The sequence below is a fragment of the Schistocerca americana genome, chromosome 3 (assembly GCF_021461395.2).
Source record: "Schistocerca americana isolate TAMUIC-IGC-003095 chromosome 3, iqSchAmer2.1, whole genome shotgun sequence".
Lineage (NCBI taxonomy): Eukaryota > Metazoa > Arthropoda > Insecta > Orthoptera > Acrididae > Schistocerca > Schistocerca americana.
This window is the reverse complement of record NC_060121.1, coordinates 454,532,644-454,555,353: the sequence shown is the minus strand read 5'-3', so window position 1 is coordinate 454,555,353 and position 22,710 is coordinate 454,532,644. Positions and strand designations below refer to the sequence as shown.

General features: G+C 41.7%; 1 protein-coding gene and 1 long non-coding RNA gene across 2 annotated transcripts in view; both read left to right on the top strand.

The window, feature by feature from the left end:
• Positions 1–22,710, top strand: part of LOC124606148 (LIM domain only protein 3-like) — a 1,120,741-nt gene that overhangs the window by 826,192 nt on the left and 271,839 nt on the right. Inside the window, exon 5 of the mRNA XM_047138113.1 lies at positions 5,073–5,198. Coding sequence (XP_046994069.1) covers positions 5,073–5,198 — 126 coding nt within the window. The remainder of the gene's footprint in view (positions 1–5,072; positions 5,199–22,710) is intronic.
• On the top strand, positions 18,013–22,596 carry LOC124605186. Its single transcript, XR_006978617.1, has 2 exons — positions 18,013–18,348; positions 22,314–22,596. It is a non-coding gene; the product is annotated as an uncharacterized LOC124605186 (long non-coding RNA).

Sequence of the window (22,710 nt, the reverse complement as noted above, 5' to 3'; positions counted from 1 at the left end):
CGTGGTCCACTACGGTCACCTACTCCAGCAGGTGATCGCTACATTGTGCAACAGGCAGGATGGGACCCACGGTAAATAATGGCTACAATTGCAACCACACTTGAAAGGATTGCAAGGCACGTGTCTCACCGTTCATAGTAACACAGTGACTGCATGGGGGTGATCTCTTTGCCCGACGACCAGTACGGAGTGTCGGAACGAGGAGCGGTGTTGAGTGCTCTTGTCAGTTGAGAGCAGATTCAGTTTTAGCCGTGAGTTGGGATGTACCTTGGAATGGTGAGATGTGGGAACACTTAAGGGACCCAGGAAAATTATGAACAAGATCGTTTTGGAGGTCCGACTGTTATGGCGTAGAGAGGAATAAAGACGTATGGCGTAATGACCTCCAAATCTTTGAACAGTGTTTCCTCACTGGTGAATGTTATAGAGATACCGTACTTCTTCCCAATTTGTATCTTTTGATTGGTTTACGGATAACAATGCACGACTGCATCGAACAACGCAGGCGAGAGAGCTCTCGTAACGAGACGATCTTCGGCGAATGGACTGATCTGCCCGTTTTTCCGACTTCGAGCACTTGTGAGATACGGTGGGAAGATGTATTGCAACACTTCCATCATGAACGAAAGATCATCCTGGAGATGTCAACCGCGGTAGTGGAGGAACGTCCTACAAATAGAACTCCGTACGAACGTTGTGGACAGCATCGTTGACCGTTCCACAGAATGCATTGCTCACCCTGTTAAGAACAATGTCCCGCTTTTTGCAATGTCCAGAGGACCATCACGAATCCTGATGACTTCAGCGTTCTGTCTCTGAATGAAAGTGTCTTTCCTGTTCGTCTCATTGCATATTTCACTCAGTTACATCTGCACTATACTGTAGCACTAGGTCTGGACCAAGTTTCATCGAGCTAAGTTTCCTGACAGTGAAACATCATGTGAAACGTACTTTCGTTCTTAAGTTTTGCACGCCATTGTATATGTGGCGTATAACTCACCAATCATATCCGACCATCTTATGCACACGTACTGGCACCCTGATTACATGCGGACAATCTCAGAGAATTCCACTCTGTCAACTTCAAACCCTTATCAACATACACTGTCCATCGTATCTCTCCTGGACCCGTAATGCGTGAAAAAAGATACATTCGTTCCCATCAGAACAAAATCCTTTCCGTCCAGCTCAATCAGCCGCCTTTTCTAAGTCATTTTCAGCACCAAACACGACTCCGAAACGATCTCCCACACAACATAAGAAAACTGTATAATATATTCAATTTCAAAGGACGGATAGTAGCTTATCTTACAGAACAACAATAATGCCTCCCTTCATCCTGTACTCATCCCTTACTCATTTCCCATCTACTAGAACAACAATAATGCCTCCCTTCATCCTGTACTCATCCCTGCCTCATTTCCCATTTCCCATTTCCTCATTTTCCAAAGCCTGTAGACGATGCAGTCTAAATTTGTGTCCCCAAGAACTCGCTAAGTCATAATATATTCCTTACCTCTGCACATCCGTAAATAAAATTCGTATCTGTTACTACAGTCTTTTTTATTTTTATTATTATGATCAACAACAATAGTAGTAGATACTTTTATGTTAATGCTCGTAATTATTAACTCTACTGTTATTCATATTGTCATTTCAAACATTCAAATTTTGTTTGAAATCATTTTTGATTATAACGTACACACGCCATGCACCGTATGGTGGCTTGCGTAGTATACACTGCCTGATAAAAAAAGTGAAATGTAAAGTGGGGGAGAAGGAAATGAAATGAAACTTGACGGATTGAAGGAGTATATGATAGTGTTGGCGTTATTATTATGTGGCCACCTATCAGCGCGACATTACACTCGCTCTGACCTGGACCATGCACTCATGCGGTTGAGAAAGTACGTTGTATCCTCTCCTGAGGCAAGCTGGCCCACAGCTATAGTAACTGGTCCCTGATATCCTGTATTCCGGAACTAGGACGAGGTTGAAGTCCGAACTGGTGTCTCACATGTTTTGTTGGGGACATATTCGAGAACTGCCTAACATCACGTGTCTCTTTGAAGACACGTGCCATATGTGGACGAGTATTGCCCTGCTGAAATATGGCACCACGATACTGTGGCACGAGGGTTAACTCAAGAGGTCGCAGGACGCCCGAGCCATCACTGTTCACTCAACCACTTCCAGACGTGATTTGAAGCTATTCCCGACGGCTCCCCACACAATGACGCTACGAGCAACACCGCTTTGTCTCTCAAAAACATTGTAAGAATGTAATATGATGCCATTCATCAGCAGCCCCTCATTCCCGGTCACAGCACCAGTCTAAAGGCAGCCGTTTGTGTTGTGTTACTTCAGCCTATGCGTTGGACGGTAATTCCCTCATTCAACTGCTGCTAGTCTCCAACCAATACTGTGGGACGACATAAGAATGTTGCAGGAAGTCAGTTACATGTGCTCAAATATTAGGCACAGATCTAAAGAGGTTACGATGTCCTTGATACACAATACAGCGAGCTTCCCTTGTCGTGGTCGGAAGTGGTTGACCGGTACCTTTACGAAGAGTATGCCTACCTGACATTCTCATGCAGTCCAACATAGGGCTACTGTCACATTCGAATGTGCCATAAATCTGAATATTTCACGATTCGACCATCCGGCCCAACAGAGGCCCACAATGAGGCGCTTTTCAAAATCTTTCAGGTGATGATAGCGCTTTCTCAAGCGATTACGCTGCATCTCTCTGTATCTAACAGCGATCACTCAACGTCTGACGCCGTTCACGCCCTTTGTATAACCTACCAGGCCTGGTCATAATACTAATGCAATCTAGTGGTTTTCTACTTTTCACAGATAATTGCGATGCTAATCATTTTCTTGCACTACGGTAATATGTATGTTTACGAACTTACACTGTTCGCCTCGCTATCTGATTGGTCAGCGCAACAGAATGCCATGCAAAGGAGCCTGGGTTCGATTCCCGGCTGGGTCGAAGGTATTCCCCACTCGGGGACTGGGTATTGTGTTGTCTTCATCATCGTATCATCCTCATCGACACGCAAGTCACCAAAGTGGCGTCACCTAAAAAGACGTGCACCATTCGACCGGACAACCCGACGGGAGGATGTAGCCACACGACATTTCACTGACATTCGGCCATATCTTTTGAGTGATCGAGTATTTTTGTCACAGACTGTATATGTATTGTACATCTGCTCACATTAAAGAAAAAAAAATGGATGAAGTTCATGGAAGGCAATAATAACAGGTTTTCTGTGTTTTTCGATCAGTTCTATTTCAGTGGAAATTGATTCTTCGAATCTTATGTGTTATGCATAATGAGATGCTGACTGTAGGAAGCATTTACGAACTCAGCAGCATTATATTTATCACCGATCTGGAAATTAAATTCTCCAGAAAATGACATCATTTCTACCAGGCTGTTATTTAAAATCAGTAATTAGCGCTAATGGGTAGTTAAGAAAAAAAGGAAGAAATTGATTCAGACTGCAATTAAATGCTCCTCATTTCACGTTAACATTATTGAATTCGAAGCCTTCCGCCTTAACGTACAATGTAGCTAACCTCGTACAAAGTATCTGATACATACAGGATATATCAAAAAGGATGGCGCAAACTTACACGGCTGAAAGTACACGATAATAGAAGCACAAACGTCCCAGTAAACATGCGCTCTAAAACGCATACCTTAAGAGCTATAAGACATTCGTGATTTTCAATATTGTGAAACAAATCACATCTACTGCAAGCTTTTTGCTTTCCATATTTTGGGAAGTGGTAGTATGGACCAAAACAAGAAAAAAAGTCCAGTGAACATGTGCTCTAAAATGCTTACCTTAACAGCTGTGAGCACCTTTTCATCTTCGGTACTTTGAACACAACTCATCTAATGAACAAAAGCTTATAACTTTTAAGGTATGTATTTTAGAGCAAATGTTTTCTGGACTTTTTTTCTTGTTTTCGTCCTTACCAACAATTCCCAAAATATAGAAGCCAAAGAGCTTGTAGTAGAAGAGATTTGTTTCACAATATTGAAAATCAAGAATATCTCATAGCTCTTAAGATATGCGTTTTAGAGCCCATGTTTACTTGACATGTGTGCTTCTATTATCGTGTACTTTCAGCCGCGTAAGTTTGCGCCATCCTTTTTGATACACCCTGCATACAGTACATAGAAAGTCCATGTTCATCTTAGGGTCATGTATTGCCAGCAGTTTTCCTTTAATAACATGTACAGTCAAACCAGCGACACTCAAAGATGTGTCTGCAGCATTGATCAGGATCTGTTGTTGACCCTTCCGGATAGCCGAGCGACTTAAAGCGCCCACTTTCGGGACACGAGGAGATACGCCAGCCCGGCGGATTAACGACGAGGGCCATCCTGGATGTGGATTTTAGGCTGTTTCGAACATCAGAGTAGGTGTATACGGGGCTGGTTCCCACGCCCGACCTCAGACAGACGCTACGCATAAACCCTTCCAAACTTTAAATCTCTCCTTCGTCACGGGATATCTCCTTACCAAAATCTTTCCCTCCGGTGCAAGTCTTTTAATCTGAGAGTAGCACTCTCAGCCTACGTTATCAGTTATTTGCTGGATGTATTCCAATCTCTGCCTTCCTCTGCACATTTCACCTTTTACAGCTCCCTCTAGGAAGAGTAATTCGGAATCTGACTTATCATGAAGTCCAGTTCTGTTCAGCCAATACATGATAAGTAATAGTCTAACAGTGGAGGTTCCAGCTGTTTATATTTGGGTGATCAGAACTGGTTGACCAGTACCTTTACGAAGAATTCCCATGCAGTCCATGCTCCATAAGAATTGGTCGAAAGACAGAAGCTATTTCCGGTTTATTTCTATGACAGTATGGCTCAGACATAAATATGATGACGTACGAGTCAAGCACTAGAGCGGCTGTAGCACCGAAGATTAGAATTCAGTACTGTGTGGAACACTGTGTTTTTATTAAGCTTAATCTCGTGTTATTGTATTCCCCAGTCTCCATTTGAAAATTAGTGTAGAAGATTGTCTGTGTGCTTCTAGGCTTTTCGGCAACACGGGTCACTGTGCGGCGTGCTCCAAGGTGATCCCCGCCTTCGAGATGGTGATGCGCGCGCGAAACAACGTCTACCACCTCGAGTGCTTCGCCTGCCAGCAGTGCAACCACAGGTAAGTGCGGTCCCAACCGTAAAGTAACTTATGGCGACCATTTCAGCAACGGAGATATTCAGCGAAACTCAGTCAAGTAAATTCACTAAGGAGAGAGCGACCAGTCTGTTTTCCACGAAGCCACGTCATTTTATTCTGTCTGCTTCGTTGGCCATAAAAGAGTCAAATGGAAAAGTAGAAAATTGTGCGAGAGAACTATTCACCGACTATACAATGTTTAACTATTAGAATAGCTTATCAGTTCAAAATTTTGTTTGGTGTTCTCAACCTCGGCTTGAGTTCTTTATACTGTACATTAAATTGTTGGGTAACATTTAGAACACTCGGGCATTCCACAGCCTCTTCTAATTTTGTTTAATCATTTGTCTCAAAGCGAGGTTCTGCAAGAAACTGATGCATCTGGTTGCCTCACATCTCATTACAAATTCACAAGTTTATGTATGAGGAGAACTTAACAAATGCAGGCAAAGCCTGGATGAGACGCGGCGACAGCCATAATCCGCATATTACTTTTTTTATTTCAGCTGATTTAGGTCTCCAGACGCGAATATCGTCCGATAAGGCTTCAGATACACTGATGAAAAGTATCGGAGACCCATTAGTGGTCATTAACATGTGGGTATGTCCATCTTCCGCCTTCATGATGGCTTGAACTCTGCCGAGTACACTCTCAATGAAGTGTCTGAATGTCTCTGGAGGAACAGCAGTAAAATCATCTTTAAGATAGTTTCGTTGGACCTTGGGATCTGAATTCGACTAATCCGAAACCTGTTGCAATGTCTTCAGACTGGAACTATGAGCAGTCCAGTCCATTTCGGGAATGTTATTGTCCACAAACCACTACCTCGCAGATGCTGATTTATGACGGGGTGCATTGGCATGGTGACACAGTTGTCTTCATCTGTTCTACTATAGTACACAGTGCACATTGCTGTAAAATGTGTTCACATGCTTCATTTATCGTTTTATTAAGCACAAGAATGGGACCATACTCAAATAACGAAGAACATTCCCACACTGTAACACCACCTCCATAATACTTCACAGTTGGCACCCCATATGATGACAGTAATTTTCTTAAGGCATTTGCCAAACCTAAACTCTTCCATTGAATTTCGACAGGGTATATAGCATGATTCATCATTCGAAAACATTCGTTTCCAGTCATCCGCTCTCCAGCAGCGTTACACTTCATACCACCGCTTAGCATTGGCTACTGATATGTGTGGTTAGTAAGTAGCTGCTTGACCACTGCACGTCATTCTCTTTAGATCCCTGCGCACACCGTTGACTGACCTACTGGTAGCACTGGAACTCAAGAGTGATTTCGCCGGCTGATTTCACGTGATTTTTTACAACCGCACTCCGCAACGCTCGACGGTCCTCGCCTGTCGATAAATGAGGTCTGCCCGGTCTGGTTACATTTCGTTGTTTCTTCACATTTCCACTTCCCAGTCACATCACCAACAGTCGATGTGGGCCGCTTTACAAAGGTAGAAACGTCCCTAATGGATTTGTTATTCAGGTGACATACAATGAGAAGTGCACGTTCGAAGTCTCTGAGCTCTCCCTACAGTCCCATTTGTCTGTTAGAACTTCTTCCCGCCTCCTTGTATTGAGAGGTCCGCCTCTCTTGACTGCCAGTGGTCTATCACACATTATATAGTGGTGTCTGGGTATTTCTGATCAGACGTTACAGATGAGGAAGCTCACGTCCAAAGAATGACGACGATCGAAGTAAATCACTCACTACGCAACCTGTGGCGGTGCCCCTGTACATCAACATACAGAAAAAAATGGGAACTGGATAAAATTATTTTGGAAACGTTACTTTCATTAAAGCGTATTTTTTGAACACTTCTCAAACAGTGAACATTTTACGTGTGTTCACAGAACTGGTGTTTTCGGATATCAAAGGCGATGTAACATTTAGTCACATCTGGTTCTTACTGAGGTAGCCTGTCAATTAAGACGACTACTGATTAAAAACCGTAAATAAGCGATCAGGTCCCAGTGCAGCACTAATTATCAATCGTCTGGAAAACCTTGTACTGTCTCCGTAGCTTACAAACAACAATATACAACCTTGGTAACGATTCAGTTTTTTCAGTGGGAAACTACAGAGAGAAATAAAGAAACTATCCACTTTGCAATGAGTAATCTTTTAAGTGAAATACACACCAGCTGCCTTAAAGGCAGTACGAGGAGCGACCTGCGATCCTGAGACCTGTGATCAGCAAGTCGCCAATCCCGCCAGCCGTTTATTGCCGCGAGACGAATCCTGATGATGCAGCTCTTTCTTTATTATAGCAGTTGGTCACTTGGCCTTACACGAGCTGAGTGGACCCCGTACCGGACCCCCTACATCAGGAGAAAATCTGAGGAGGTACCAGGATTCGAACCCAACGAAGAAACCGACGCTAACCATTTTTCTTTCGACCTGTTCCTTCATTACTTTTCATCAATGGCTCTGTGCTGATGTCCCACGATATCTTTCACATTCCGTCGATGAGAATTGTACTTATTTTTTTGTTACAGGGGATGGCTATCTATCGCAGTGACCATGTCAGTTTCGGCCTTTCCAAGGACTAGAAGAAAACGCCGTTCATAGACACAGTTCATAGGCCAGATGCAAAGGTCCAATCAGTTTTTCGAAAGCAGGTGTGCTAAAATTCTTAAAGAAGGAACAGAAAAATAAGATAAAGGTTACATCCCTATATGATTCCATAATTATATATACTTCAAAGTAGCAAGAAAACTGGGCCATAAAATACTCAAGAGGCAGAAGACGCGTCAACGTTAATGACAAAGAGTTAGTCAGCTACGAAATTACTGAGCTGCTACCAGCGTACTACTGACCGTATATTATCAACTGCGGTGAAATAAATAGGTTATTCGTGCTGGTTTATTCACCACTGTTTTCATATAGCCTCTTTAGAATCTTTGATGCTATGTACGTTTAGCATGTTAAGTAAGTAAGAGTTTGAGCTCTAATGTTGAAATGGGATGTTTACGAGTGATAACATGCTGTGTATTAATGCAAAAAATCAGATGACGAGGTAACCCATAGCGCGGCATATAAAAATAAAGAAAATGTTTGGCAACCAAGACAAGAATACAATGATTACTAAGTAAGCCCTTTATGCCAATGAATCGTTAAAAACCGTACAGCAAACAAAGTTTTTAATTTGAAGTATTCAATAGACTATTAAAATTTTCACATAGCTTGTCCTAGAAGCAACCTCTGTTTTCTTTAACATGGGAAGTGATGAATGAAAAGAAACATACGCTACTTTGACTTATGCAGTAGGTCAGTGTGCTTAGAGCTGCGATAGCGAGAAAGGCACATACCTTCTCATTCGCCGTTCAGGACGAGCACTGTAACAAACTGCAGCTGAATATTTTTCTGTAACACTGTTTTTCGTGGCAAAAAACTCTCGAGGCAGTTGACATTCTTCGCGGAACATTAATCTTCATGTTACGCAAATGTGGCAGGAGAAGGTGGTGTGTGACAGTAGTGTTTTGTCATGATAACAGAAGTGGGATCCGTTGTTTCGGCCGACTTTCCGTAGATTTCTCGGGGTGTTTTACACGAGATCGATAAATTAATTAGTTATGGTACGATAGGTGTCATGACCGCTTTGTTTCTAAAAATGTTTATAAGAACCGCAAAAGTCAATAGACGACTGTTTATCGACTTTGTTTTTCTTTACTACCTCGAAGGAGAAGGCCTACTGTAAAGAATCGTTATCTCCGCCTGTACATGCAAAAGTTCGTTTACTGACAACGCACCGATTTAGTCAAAGAACTTACAGATGTTGTCACAGGATGGTTGCAATTTGCATTTATTCTTCTTCTTTTTCTTCTTCTTCTTCTACTACTACTGCTACTACTACTACTATTCCTGCCTTTCACAGATTAGATCTACCGACCTTTTTGGCCTCAGCTCCACCTTATAACTGCCGCTCCTATTTCTCTCTTTCGGTTTGGTTTGTATTGTAAGATAATCTTTGGGATCCTTGATCCTGTCATTCGTTCTGCATGTTTCTCCCAATTTTTTATGTTGTTCTATTTTGTAATTTGCTGCAAAAATATTCATTTCTTGTCCAATGTTATCATAAGGAACTCTGTCCAGCCTAGAGCAAACTTAGACTGACCCTAAAAATTTCAACCGCCTGAACGTGGCTAGAATCTCTGTTCTTCATAAGTTAGGAGTCACTGCCACGCAATAGAACAGGTACAGCCATCACTTTACAAAACTTAATTTTTGTGACTGTTCGTGAATTTTTTGATGTTCAGCTTACAATGCCACATTTATTCTGATATCTCCGTAATTCAGTGTCACCATCATTATCTCCATCCACAGTAATATACCTCCATAGGTAATTAATATGCTGAAATTCTTCCAAAATATGATCATCACCTACAATTTTGTTTCATTCTGGCTATTTCCTAAAGAATGTCATTGTTTTATTTATTGGCAGTTTAAAATTATAATTATATCAATTTAAGTTGAAAAAATGAATTGATTTTTGTAGCTCGCCTTTCGAATTTGTCATTAATACAAAGTCATCAGCTTATAAATGTTAATATTTTTATTATTGTTTATATGTATATAGTACATACTTAAGTCTCAACAATAATCATAAAGGAAATTAATAAAAAGGAGTAATCTGAATATTTCTAATAAACTGGCTTTAATTATTTATAATATTGTATTTATAGCTTAACTGAAGTTAATTTCCTGTAGTTTCAGTAGCGAGTAATCTTAAATAGGAACTGGAGCAGAGGATGGGGGGATGGAGACGTGTAGGACGCACGACACACTGCTCACTTACTCGCTCCTGGGATGGAGATGAGATTTGCTTTGTGGAAACAATGCGATTGCACAATACACAAAAATGTTAATTATGCAAAGATTTTTACTCGCCAGTAGAACAACGTTAGACACACTGCCACAAACCTTTTGTTACAATTTTTTTATCCCTTTCATAGAGCTGTGAGGAGGAGTGGGTTATAGCTCCACCCCGCGCTCAGGCATCTGGGGAAGGAAACGAAGAGCGGGCAACATAAGCACAATCTCCCTTTAACCATTGCCCCCAGAGTTCTACTGCTGGTCGTAAGCACTGTCTGAATCACATGTATCGCACCCTGCGGGTCTCAAGACGAGTCTCCCAATCTTTTGGTGGCAACGTCTCAAGGCCGAGAGAGCAATTTGTACGATGCACACAGTAGGAGATCTTGTTCCCCATCGGAATGCTAATGTCAGCAGTTTAATTTTCTGCCGCGCAGATACTCTCCTCTACAGCTGGCGAAGTGCCAACCAGACCTGTGCTGAAAGAGTCGACTGCTCCGGAGAATGTGGGACACAAGTTACCCTTTAAGTTGGGGTCACTAAAGTGCGCCCTCTAAGCACACAAGCTTACTTCCGCTCAGTCACAGATCTGCTGCATGTTTAAGACAACACTACAGAAATTTTAGGGTTTATCGACTTGTTAGCAAAGATAGTAACATCGTTGGTGAAATACCTTCTACTAACAAGAATGCAGCAGGTACCGTTCCGGTATTCAGCTTGAGTGATTTAGGGACACCACGAAAATTACTGGAATCTCAGGAAGGGAATTTGAGCTCCACTCGTTCAAATGTATCTCTCGCAATTAGGCCAGTATGGTACTGATGATTGAAAGTCTACAGGTTTTTTTGGCCGGAATGCCGTGCAGGCATAGGCATACATCGTCGGTTTTCAAACTGAATCGTGAGTGTAGAAAATCTGTTGCTGTAATACTCTCACTGCATGTATTGGAGTATAAATTCCGGTTCCAAGTGTGGATAATCACGATTTACTAGTAGTTTTTTATTTCATAGACTGCAGTACCGAACACGGCTGACGTACGAGCTGAGACCTTCAGTTTGTATAACAACACAATAAGAGCTACTAACTAACACTGGAAACAGAGTTTTGTCGCATAACATCTACAAACATGAAATGAATGTAATGGAAGGATATGATTTAACATGCTTGGAAACGGCGCTCTCTCTAAACTAGTATGAACTGACCTAATGTAGCAAGGCGGATATGTTTCATCTACAGTCCATGTCTAGTCCACAAACCACTGCACGTGCACGTTTGTAGCGGAGGTTACTCGATGTAACAAAATTAAAAATAATATATAATTTTCACATTGTTTCATATAAACCATTCATAATGTATGTTTTGAAATCGGTCAGTGATATGTTCTGTTGCAGTTTATGTAACAAATAAACTATTTAGAAATTAGATAAAAACTTTCGTTTTTCTGTAGTGATTAGCATGGTTTGCGATAGCCGCTAGAGGGCAAACTTACATCGGTGCTTTATTGACGGACATTTAGTCGGGGACAGTCCGTGACAGAAACTTATAGGATAGGAAATTTTTGTTAATAATACGCCGCTGCAGTCAAAATATTCTATTCTTCCTCTTTCTAAACACATTTCGAGGCTACAACTCTATACTTAAGGAATACAGTGGCATTTTGTTGTTGTGTATGCCTCAGTTTATCATCTAGCACTCAGTTAACGACATAGTTATTAGTTTACGCGAAAAATTATCCCGATAGAGATAAGTAAAATAAATAAACTTTTGTTAATGATTACCTTCATTTACGCACGGTATGATGCACAGTGCATCCAAGAATTTAAAAGTAATCTTTAACTTCACAGAGTAATTTTGTTTCATCTGCTACGTATTGTATCATTTGAACACTGCAGACCGGTCATAAGCTGTTACATTATTTGAAGTATAAATGCAAATAAGGAAGATTTTCACTGGTGCAGAACAGGAATATTTAATCGTCAAATGCAGGTAAGCATTAATAATTATGTACTTCGTTTATCTCGTCCGAGACATCTTTTTTCAACTATTATTCAACAACTATGTCGTTTATTTACCACTATGTGCTTAACGGAAGTGGATGTAGTCAACGAGTCCTTGAAAGCGAAGTTTTGGTCGATCTAAAACAAGAAAATAAAATTTTGTTACCGAAAATGGCGTATCATCATCAAAATTATTCCTAAACTCACACTGATGGTAAGCTAACAATAAAATGTATGTCCCCTTTCTGTTTCACTCCTACATGATCCATAAGAAGAAATACTTTCCACTAATCCTCGGTAAATGGCCTAATTTTATGCCCACTGTCATTATACGAGATGCGAAATGAGGAATTAATATGGTTCTTGACAGGTATAGGAACATGGATTCCCCAAGTATTGAGATGAGGCACACCGTAAACCACAGAAGCTTTCTTCTAGCGCCTTCCGAATTAGAATTCGATGAACATTTCTGTAACTCTCCTGTAATGCCTAAATAAACTAGGGATGAAACGCGCGGTTAACGCAACTGGTAAGGTTCTCTGACAGACCAACAGTATCCAAGAATTTTTCAGAAGAGTTAAATTATTATGTTGTATGACATTTGTTGATCTGCAACTGTATTCAAAGTTTGTAGTGGCTGAAGCTGAAAAATTATTTAGGTGTCTTACATCTCTCTAGGCATTTTATACTAATACATCTGGCATATGTCATTTACACGGCTCAATTTAAGAAGTCATGTAAATTTCAAATAACTACACATTTCTAGACACTTGATTCCCGGCACTGATACATAGTTAAGCAGTGTACTGTTTTTCTCTTTTAGGAGCTTTATATAAAATACTAGCAACCTGTCCCAGCTTCACACTGGTAGCACTAAAACTCAGAGAACTATGTTAAGTAACTGTTATCATTACTTTCATATACACTGAGGTGACAATAGTCATGAGATAACTATAAACACATGTACAGATGGCGGTACTATCGCGTACGCAAGGCGTAAAAAGGGCAGCGTATGGCGGGTCGGTCAGTTATACTTAGCTGACTCATGTGAAAAGGTGTCTCACGTGATTATGGCCGGACGACGGTAATTAATGGACTTTGAACGCGGAATGGTAGTTGCAACTAGACATATGGGTCGTTCAATTTCTGAAAAAATTAGGGAATTCAGTATTACGAGATCCAAAGTGTCTAGTGTGCCGAGATAACCAAATTTCAGGCCTTACCTCTCACCATGGACAGAGCAGTGGCCGACAGCCTTCACTTAACGACAGAGAGCAACGGCGTTTGTGAATAGTTGTCAGTGCTAACAGACAAGCAATACTGCATGAAATAACGACAGGTATCAATGTGGAACGTTCGACGAATGTATCCGTTAGGACAGTGCGGTGAAATATGGCGTTAATGGGCTATAGCAGCAGACGACCAAAGCGAGTGCCTTTGCTAACAGCACATCTCCTGGGCTCATGACAATATCGTTTGGACCCTAGACGACTGGGAAACTGTGACCTGGTCAGATCAGTACCGATTTCCGTTAATAGAAGATGGTGGTAGGGTTTGAGTGTGGCGCAGACTCCACGAAGCCATGGACCCAAATTGTCAACAAGGCACTGTGCAACCTGGTTTTGGCTCCGTAATGGTGTGGGCTGCGTTTACATGGAATGGACTAGGTCCTCTGATGCAACTGAACCAATAATTGACTGGAAATGGTTAGGTTCGGCTACTTGGGGACCATTTCCAGCCGTTCATGGAATTCATGTTCCCAAGCAACGACGGAATTTTTATGGATGGCAATGCTGCAAGTCACCAGGACACGATTGTTCGTGGTTGGTTTCAAGAACATTCTGGACATTTGAGAGAATGGTTTGGCCATCCAGATCACTCGACATGGATCCCACCGAATATTTATGGGATATAATGGGAGGTTAGTTCGAGTACAAAATCCTGCACCGGCAGCAATTTCGCAGTTGGGGACGGCTGTAGGGGCAACGTGGCTCAGTATATATGCAGGAAACTTCCAACGACATGTTTAGTACGTGTCACATCGAGCTGTTAAATTACTCCGACCAAAAGGAGGTCCGACATGATGTTAGAAGGTGTCCTATGACTTTTCGAGCTGTTAAATTACTCCGACCAAAAGGAGGTCCGACATGATGTTAGAAGGTGTCCTATGACTTTTTGCCACCTCTCTGTAAGTTAAATAATTTAAGCGAGACTCAGCAGTAAAGTTCTCAGGAGTCTCGAATTTACCTATTCTATATGTAAGTAGCATTTAGAGTAACAGCCTGAGACAGTGATGAGAGCTTTGAGCTACCGTGCTGTCAGGTTGCCTGACTGCAGCACCAGTTTGGCTTGAGCTTGTTCCAGCCTCCAGGTAGGAGTATCTAGCGCCATCATGATGCTGCAGTCGGGTGAACTATTGCTTAGTGTTCTTATCACAAACCTATGCAGAGGTACAATTTTGTGTTACATTTCCTTATACATACGTTCACACCCCATAAACATTAACTATAAACTAAAAATTCTGTTCTTATCAGCTTAGTATCTGACATGTCCTGCATCACAGGTCTTTTAACACGTCAGCAGCGGCTCACACTGGCTTCCCGGTGGCGGTAGCTTGTGTTGGTCTGGTGTTACGGCTTGGCGGCCTTTCTCCAACCTCATGTGCTCACAAAGATTTCGAAGAGTTCTGCCATTCACCACTAGACGACAATTGTATGGTTTTCACCGCAATGTGGAGCTGTAATTCATCACAGTCCAGACAATTTGCATGAAATATTAATAAACTGTTTCACACAAAACCTCCTCGAGAATCAGTCTGTCTTTTAGTGACAACCATCTCAGAATCCCTACAAGTAGTTCCTCTGATTAGCCCGAAAATACGAGGAGAAATCATGACAGAGGACTTTACTTTATACAGGTATCAGTCTAGGCTTGAGGTTCGGCCGACAGATTTTCACCAAGGGCCCGATATTTTCAAGTTTCTCTGAATGTCATTATGATGAGACTTAGATTTGTATCGTCTTCAAAGAGTTCCAGAGAACAAAAAACCTTCTCTACCGCGTCGTTTGTACGAGGGCTGAGAAGTAATGCTTCCGAATTTTTTATGTGAAAACTCTTAAATCTGTGAAAGAAAATAAATTTTTTTAACATTGTACATCTTATTCTTTCATGTCGACATATTTATTTCTCAGCACAGTCACCCTGACGACGCACATATTTCTCCCAACTAGAGACCAATTTCTTGATAGCGGCACTGTACAAAGCTTGAATTTGTTCACGGAACCACAACATTAAATCTGCTTTCACCGCTTCATCAATAACAAAGTGAAGAATTCGATGGTGTTCTGTAAGGTTTGGAAACAGATGAAAATCGGATGCGGTCGAGTCGGAAATATATGAAGAATGACGGATGACAGTGAACCGAAAGCGTCGGATTTTTGCAGGTATCGCAACCTCGTGTGTGCTATGGCATTCTAATTCTGAAGGTAAGGGTGCTCTATGTGTGGACGAAGTTTTCTCTGGTTATAAATTCGGTTATAGCACGCTGTTTCTCACGGACTGACATAATTACGTTACAAACCACCAAGTTGCACCCTACAATTCAGAGCCCTCTAGCGTCAGACGGTTGCAACATGTGTCAGCGAAGCGGGAAAGTCGATCGACTAACATGCACGACGTGTAATACCTCGAACGATATTGGGAACGGAATAAAAAATTCGGAGGCATTACTTTTCAACACGCCCTCCTGTACATCTTGAGTGCTGACGATCGTGTTATACATCCTTTAGGAATTTCGGGCAGTGTTTGCTTCTAACGATATATCTTAATGAAAAGCGACTTTATTAGTTTACGCTTGCTGTAAATTCAAACTAATCACTTGCATCTGTTCCGATATTCTCTAAGCAAGTATCTGTTTTGCTAGGCGAGCATGCGGTGAATCAAGAAATTTCTGTGTTTTACACGATCGGTGCTTGTGAAATCCTCGGAAATTTCTCAGTGAACACATGGTAGCAGTCAAAAAATTGTTCAAATGTGTGTGAAATCTTATATGACTTAACTGCTAAGGTCATCAGTCCCTAAGCTTACACACTACTTAACCTAAATTATCCTAAGGACAAACACACACACCCATGCCCGAGGGAGGACTCGAACCTCTGCCGGGATCTGCCGCACAGTCCATGGCTGAAGCGCCTGATACCGCTCGGCTAATCCCGCGCGGCGGTAGGAATCATTAAGTAAGTTTCGTGAAACCGTAATTTCCACCGAAAAGTAAAAGTTTTATTATGCAAGCAACCCATAGGCCGTCTCTATGCCATTAACAACCATAACGTTTATTCCAGCAGTGCTGGGCGAGCCAGACTTGTAGAAAAGTCCTTGTAGAGTTTTAGAAACACGAAAGACTGGTTCCGTAATTCTCAATGGATCAGCTAGATAAGCGTTTTCCACGAAAGGCAAAGATAGAAGAGTGCAATTCTGGCCGCCACTGAGGTTGAAGCTGGCATGGTTATTTATTGTCGCGAACATTCTTCGCCAGCTTCCAGTAGTGTATCATTTCTAATCGTCTACCGCGTCTGAATAACGCACCACATAAAGCTTTTACCAACTTAGCATCAACGCAAACGCAGCTGTTACATCACAAGCTTTTGGAGTACAGTCGCTATTTCGTTATTTTAGATCAGAATTAATTAATTGCCGCCTTTTAAATTATTTGGTGTTAGTTAAATTTCTTTTTCATCCTTGATGAATGGTTTTCTTTCTATCACAATCACAGGATTTAAATTTATGAAGTGAAAGAAGTTAGATGTTAATATGATACGGGGATAATTCAGGTTTGAATTTTAATTTAAATTAAAGTGTTATTTTTTTCTTTTTAATGGCTACATGGTTAGTATAATAATTTTAAGATACTTATGGCTGTGAGATTCTATAACGCTCAGTTACAGAATAAGAGGACACAATTAGATCATGTATCGTCTTACTATCTTTCATATATCCGTTCCCATGTACGAGCGTGTGCAGTGGTGCTGTACTCAGAGGTACCCGGCACATTTCCTGGTAGTAGATGAAATTTAGAAAACCATTATTTGGCAGAGTAAGGGGAGTTTAGAGAGTTTAGGAGTACTAGATTTTGTGGGAATGTCCTGAACTAAATCATAAAGCTCTCTGCCGAATGTCATGGACTGAGGGCATATAAAGCTGTTGACTGTGGTTCATTCACCAAAAGGAGACGTTTAGCTCATCGGTCCCTTCACAGTTATTGCAGAAGTGTAAGCTACGGTCCGTCACAGGCTTTTATCCTCTCCCTATCCCTCATTCATAAGAGCACACTCACAACGCAATACCACACTGCACGAGCACACTCGACAGTCAACCACACGACACCTATACACTCTTCATAAGAGATCCAAGGAGGCAACGGCAAACCGTCTCCACTAGAACCTTGTTCTGGATGACAGTTAAAGATTACTGAAACTTCTCGTAAAGCTCTTTTACTGAATATGAAACCTACATAGCTCTCTCTTACACGATTTTAAAATAATGGAATAAAGATGATAATTGCAGAATTAGCATTAAGGGATAACCTGTTAGAATACTGCGGCTCTGTTCGCATCTCTGTACTTCAGAAACGAAAAAAGAGGGTTCTGTCCTGTGATCGCCAACACCTTTTAACCTTCAGTTACTGAGTTATAATTAAAAAACATTATTTTATCTATTGTTTCTTTAAATATGGTCCACTTATGACCCGTGTCATCGTAGAGTGACAAACACCACTCTTATTGTCTGAGTATGTATGAATCCAGGAACACTCATACTTCGTCTTCGATTGGCATAGATCTCGCATCTGTTAATAAACGGTAAACTATACAAACCTATTATTAAACGGTGAACTGTACCGACAGCTGGCGTAGTTCACGAGAGATCGTATCGTGATATCGTAGCGACATACCCTTTCTTTCTCAGCACATATTTTGCAAGCGCCGTGTATGGAAGTACCTCTAGTAAACACAAACAAGTCGTTTCGCGGAAGGAAACAGTTGTCACCAAGGCGTTTAGAGACGACAAAAGGCAACAGTGTCACCTTGACGGTCGGAGCGCTGCTGCCGACTCCGCTGACGTCGAAATATTCCCGTCGGCGACAGGCGAAGTGCGATCAACATTACACCGGCACGACGTTGGACGCCCGCCGTCGACGTCAGTGTCAGTCGCGTGCGCCGCCAGCGGTGCCGCATAAAAGCTGCCGCCCGTCCTCTCAGCAGCAGTCGTCTCACGCATTCGGATTAACATGAAGCTTCTCCTGGTGAGTACCACAGCTCTGGTCATCATTAAAAAACTGCAATTTTTAAAATGTTTGGCCTACTGTAGTGTAAGTACGAAATTCGCTAGTTATCTCCCTGAATACTAGAGTAATAGTCGTAGACCTTTTTTCACAAGACAAAGCAGAAAGTCAAATTCGGTACAAATATGTCCTTTAGGGAAAGTGCCAGATATCTTATCAAGCACAGATTTTATTCTGGGTATGAATTCCTTACGGCTGCTTCCAAAATAGTGAAGCGAAAGCAGCATAGTCGTCAGTTGTTAGTCATCGTCAGTCTGCAAGTGAATTTTGCTATGACAATCGTCGTTCATTTAAGGAATCTCTCATTCTGAATTTATCCTGTAATTTACTAAGAATCAGTATTTATACCGCTTTATTCCTCTCGTGGTAGATGAGGATAATGTGTTGTGCGTTGAATCTATCCGAATGCATGTTACTGCCTGCCTGTGAAATTAAATCACCTAATGAAGTCACGAAATCCCGTTGCAATAAATTTTCATTCCATATTCCCTTTCTTTCTCTAGCACGTTTAATCGTACGGCACTATATGATAATAAGAATTACCAATACGGTACTCATATGTGACGTCTGGAACCAACACTTGCACACCTGACTGTTCTATTCTCACTAACGAAAGGATACATGACAATAGCTAGTATAACTATGTGGGTAACTTGTAACATGAACAGGCAAACGCACTGTAAATTGATAACGAATTTGTATGAATGTATGCAGGCCTTATTGAAATATTGGACTTATTTAAATTCTTAAATGTGCGAGTATTCATTTTACAAAATCAACTGACAATGGCTGTCTGGGCGACAGAATCGCAGTTCGATAAAATAATTTTTAACAACTTGTCTTTTATAAATTTTAATCCTTCACAGGTTGGTTCGTTTCCTTACCAATGCTAAAACAGAGATAACCTCGTCAACAAATACAGTGGGGACCTGAGCTCCAAAGACAAAATTTCTAAGACTGTTCACATATATTTTTTGCTTCGAGGCATACATTGTTTCCCGTGGTTCGTTGCAGTAATTACGTTCTATTCAGTTTGTTGCACAACCACCTTTGTTTTTGTGAACAATAAAAAGAAAGTAATACGCGAACAACAAAACGTACAATACATGACACGAACTGAGGCGACAACTACCAGGTACAAAAGTACTGTGATGTATTTTTCGTCGCCGCCGAAAGAATTCAGCATAGCGTCGTCGTCCCGTTCATGGAAAAGCATTGAGTGAACCAACGCACGAGATACGTGTCCGTCAACGCTTCATCAGTAATACTAATCATATTGCTGTGTGTCTCAGTTAACGTACAACGAACGTTGTTGAAAAAAAATGGTTCAAATGGCTCTGAGGACTATGAGACTTAACTTCTGAGGTCATCAGTCTTCTTAGAACTTAGAACTACTTAAACCTAACTAACCTAAGGACATCACACATATTCATGCCCGAGGCAGGATTCGAACCTGCGACTGTAGTGGTCGCGCGGTCCCACACTGTAGCGCCTAGAACGGTTCGGCCACCACGGCCGTCAACGTTGTTGAAAAACACGCCAGAGACAGAACCGATCATTACTGAATGCAAACTTGAGGGTACAGAATAAAACGTACTCTACTGTTCTCAATTGCAAGTACCGTGAGTGAATGGAACAAGTTTGTTTCCAAAAGAGACACAGCGCATACAGTCTGTTACAGCCTCGTGCAGATATTTTCAGTGCGCTACAGACAGAAATTTAAGAGGGGGTAAGAAATCGAAGGAAATGCAGTTACTCTGCAAAGAGCTGTTGGAGACCACGGGTCCTTATACCAAAATAGGCGGAAAGTATCCTTTATAGTCACCGTAATTCGTTATCACTTTCTTGTATTATCACTGAATATTTAATAGCAAATTCCTTACCTAGAACTGAAAAAGCAGTTTATAAAATACTAATTAATCAGTTCAGGGTAAGCTGTCTTTACAGAAACTATTGTCATGAAAATTAATGAAACAGTCAAGAACGCTAGCAGATTGCTAGAAAAAGCAGATAAACTGTTTCCTGCATCTCACTTAGTGCACTGACATTGTTTAGTTACGGTATGATGGATGTAGAGGAATTATGGGCAAAGTTTAAACAGATTGTAAATCGATCTCTGGAAAAGTATGTGCCCGATAAGTGGATTAAGGACGAAACAGACCCTCCATGATTTAACAATGAAGTTCGGAAAATGCTGAGGAAACAAAAGCTGTTACACTCTCGGTTCAAAAGAGAACGCACAAATGATGACAGCTAAAGATTAGTACAGATTCGTGTGTCTGTGAAAAGAGCCATGCGCGAAGCATACAACAACTAACACCGTCATACCTTGACAAAAGATCTGGTCAAGAACCAGAGAAATACTAATCATATGCTTTTTCATCTAACGCTTCCATCCAATCACGTGTCGATCAGTCTGGTGTGGTAGTTGAAGGTAGCATTTAAGAAATCGTTCACGCAGGAGAATCGTGCAAACGTGCCGTCCTTTGACACATCGCATGGCGTACAGTCTGGGCGACAATATAATAAGCATCCCTGGCGTAGAGAAACAACTGAGAGAGCTGAAAACTAAGAAGTTGCGAAGTCCGGATGGAAACCCTACTCGGTTTTGTACAAAAAGTACTACACGGCATTGGCTCCCTACATAGATAGCATTCATCGCAAATATCTCACCCAGGACCAAGTCCCTAGCGACTGGAAAAAGCGCAGGTGAAGTGGACAAAAGAAGGGACCCGCAAAATCACAGAGCAATATCCCTAACATTGGTTTGTTGCAGAATCCTTGAACATGTTTTCAGTTCAAATATAACAAATTTTCTTGAAACCAAGAAACTTACGCCCACGAATCAGCACGGTTTTAGAAAGTATCGCTCATGCGAAACTCAGCTGGCCCTTTCCTCACATGATATACAGCGAAAGGCAACAGGCAGACATTTCTAGATTTCCAGAAAGCGTTTGAAACGGTGCCCCGCTGCATACTGTTAACGAATCTACGAGTATATGGATTAAGTTCACAGATATGTGAGTTGCTCTAAGACTCGTTAAGTAATAGAATCCAGTGTGTCTTGTTTGCTCAAGATGCTGTGGAGTACGGGAAGGTGTCGAAGCTGAGTGACTTAGACAAAATTTTCAGCTGGTGTGATAAATGACAGCTAGCTCTAAATGTAGAAAAATATAAATTAATGCGGATGAGTAAGAAAGCAAAACCGTAATGTTGGGATATAGCGTTAGCAGCGTCCTGCTTGACAGAGTCACATTTTTCAAATGTCTGGGAGTAGCGTTGCAAAGCGATAAGAAATGGAACGAGCATGTGAGCATTACGGTACGGAAGGCGAATGGTCGACTTCGGTTCATTGGGAAAATTTGGGGAAAATGTTGTTCATCTGTAAAACAGACCACACGTCGGGTGCTAGTGCGACCTATTCTTGGGTACTGTTCGAGTGTTTGGGATCCTTACCACGTCGGGCTGAAGGAGAACATCTAAGCAATTCAGAGGTGGGCTGCTAGATTTGTTACCGGTAGGCGCAAATAACACCTTCCCTTGAGGGAAGGTGACGTTCTTTCCGAGGAACACTACTGAGAAAATTTAGAGCCCGACATTTGAATGTGACTGCAGAACGACTCTACTGCCGGCAACATACTACATTTCGCGTAAGGACCACTAAGATAAGCCACGAGAAATTAGTGCTGATAAGGAGCTATATAGATAGTCGTTTTTCTCTCGCTCTATTTGCGAGAGGAACAGGAAAGGAAATGACAAGTAGTGGTACAGGGTACCCTCCGCCACACACAATACGGGAGCTTGAGGAATATGTATGTAGATGTAGATATTATTGATTCAAAGTAGAATGCAGTAGTTATAATTTTGTGTTTTCTGTAGAAGACGGCAGAGTATTACCAGCACTGATACCATGTGTTGTGCGGCAGGTCCTGTTTGTCGCAGCGGTGGCGTTTGCAGTGGCAACCGCCATGCCTCACGGAGGAGGTGGTGGACTGTTGTACCCGGGCGGTGTCTACCCTGGAGGGATCTACCCGGGCGGTATCTACCCTGGAGGGATCTACCCTGGTGGCATCCCCGGTGGAATCTATCCTGGCTTCTTCCCGGGATAGGCATCTGATGCTGATTTGATTCATCGATGGGTTTTCTTGACGACACCTTACTAACAGTGTAGCCTCTGGTTTCAAAAAAATAAAATGCAGTAACACTTAATGTTGTATTTAATTGCTTAATACCTAAGGCGTCCACTGGTTGTATCATTCCCTTAGAGGAAGAGGTGGTATGTTGGGCCCCCATTTTCATTTTTTATATTTATTGCCACAATTT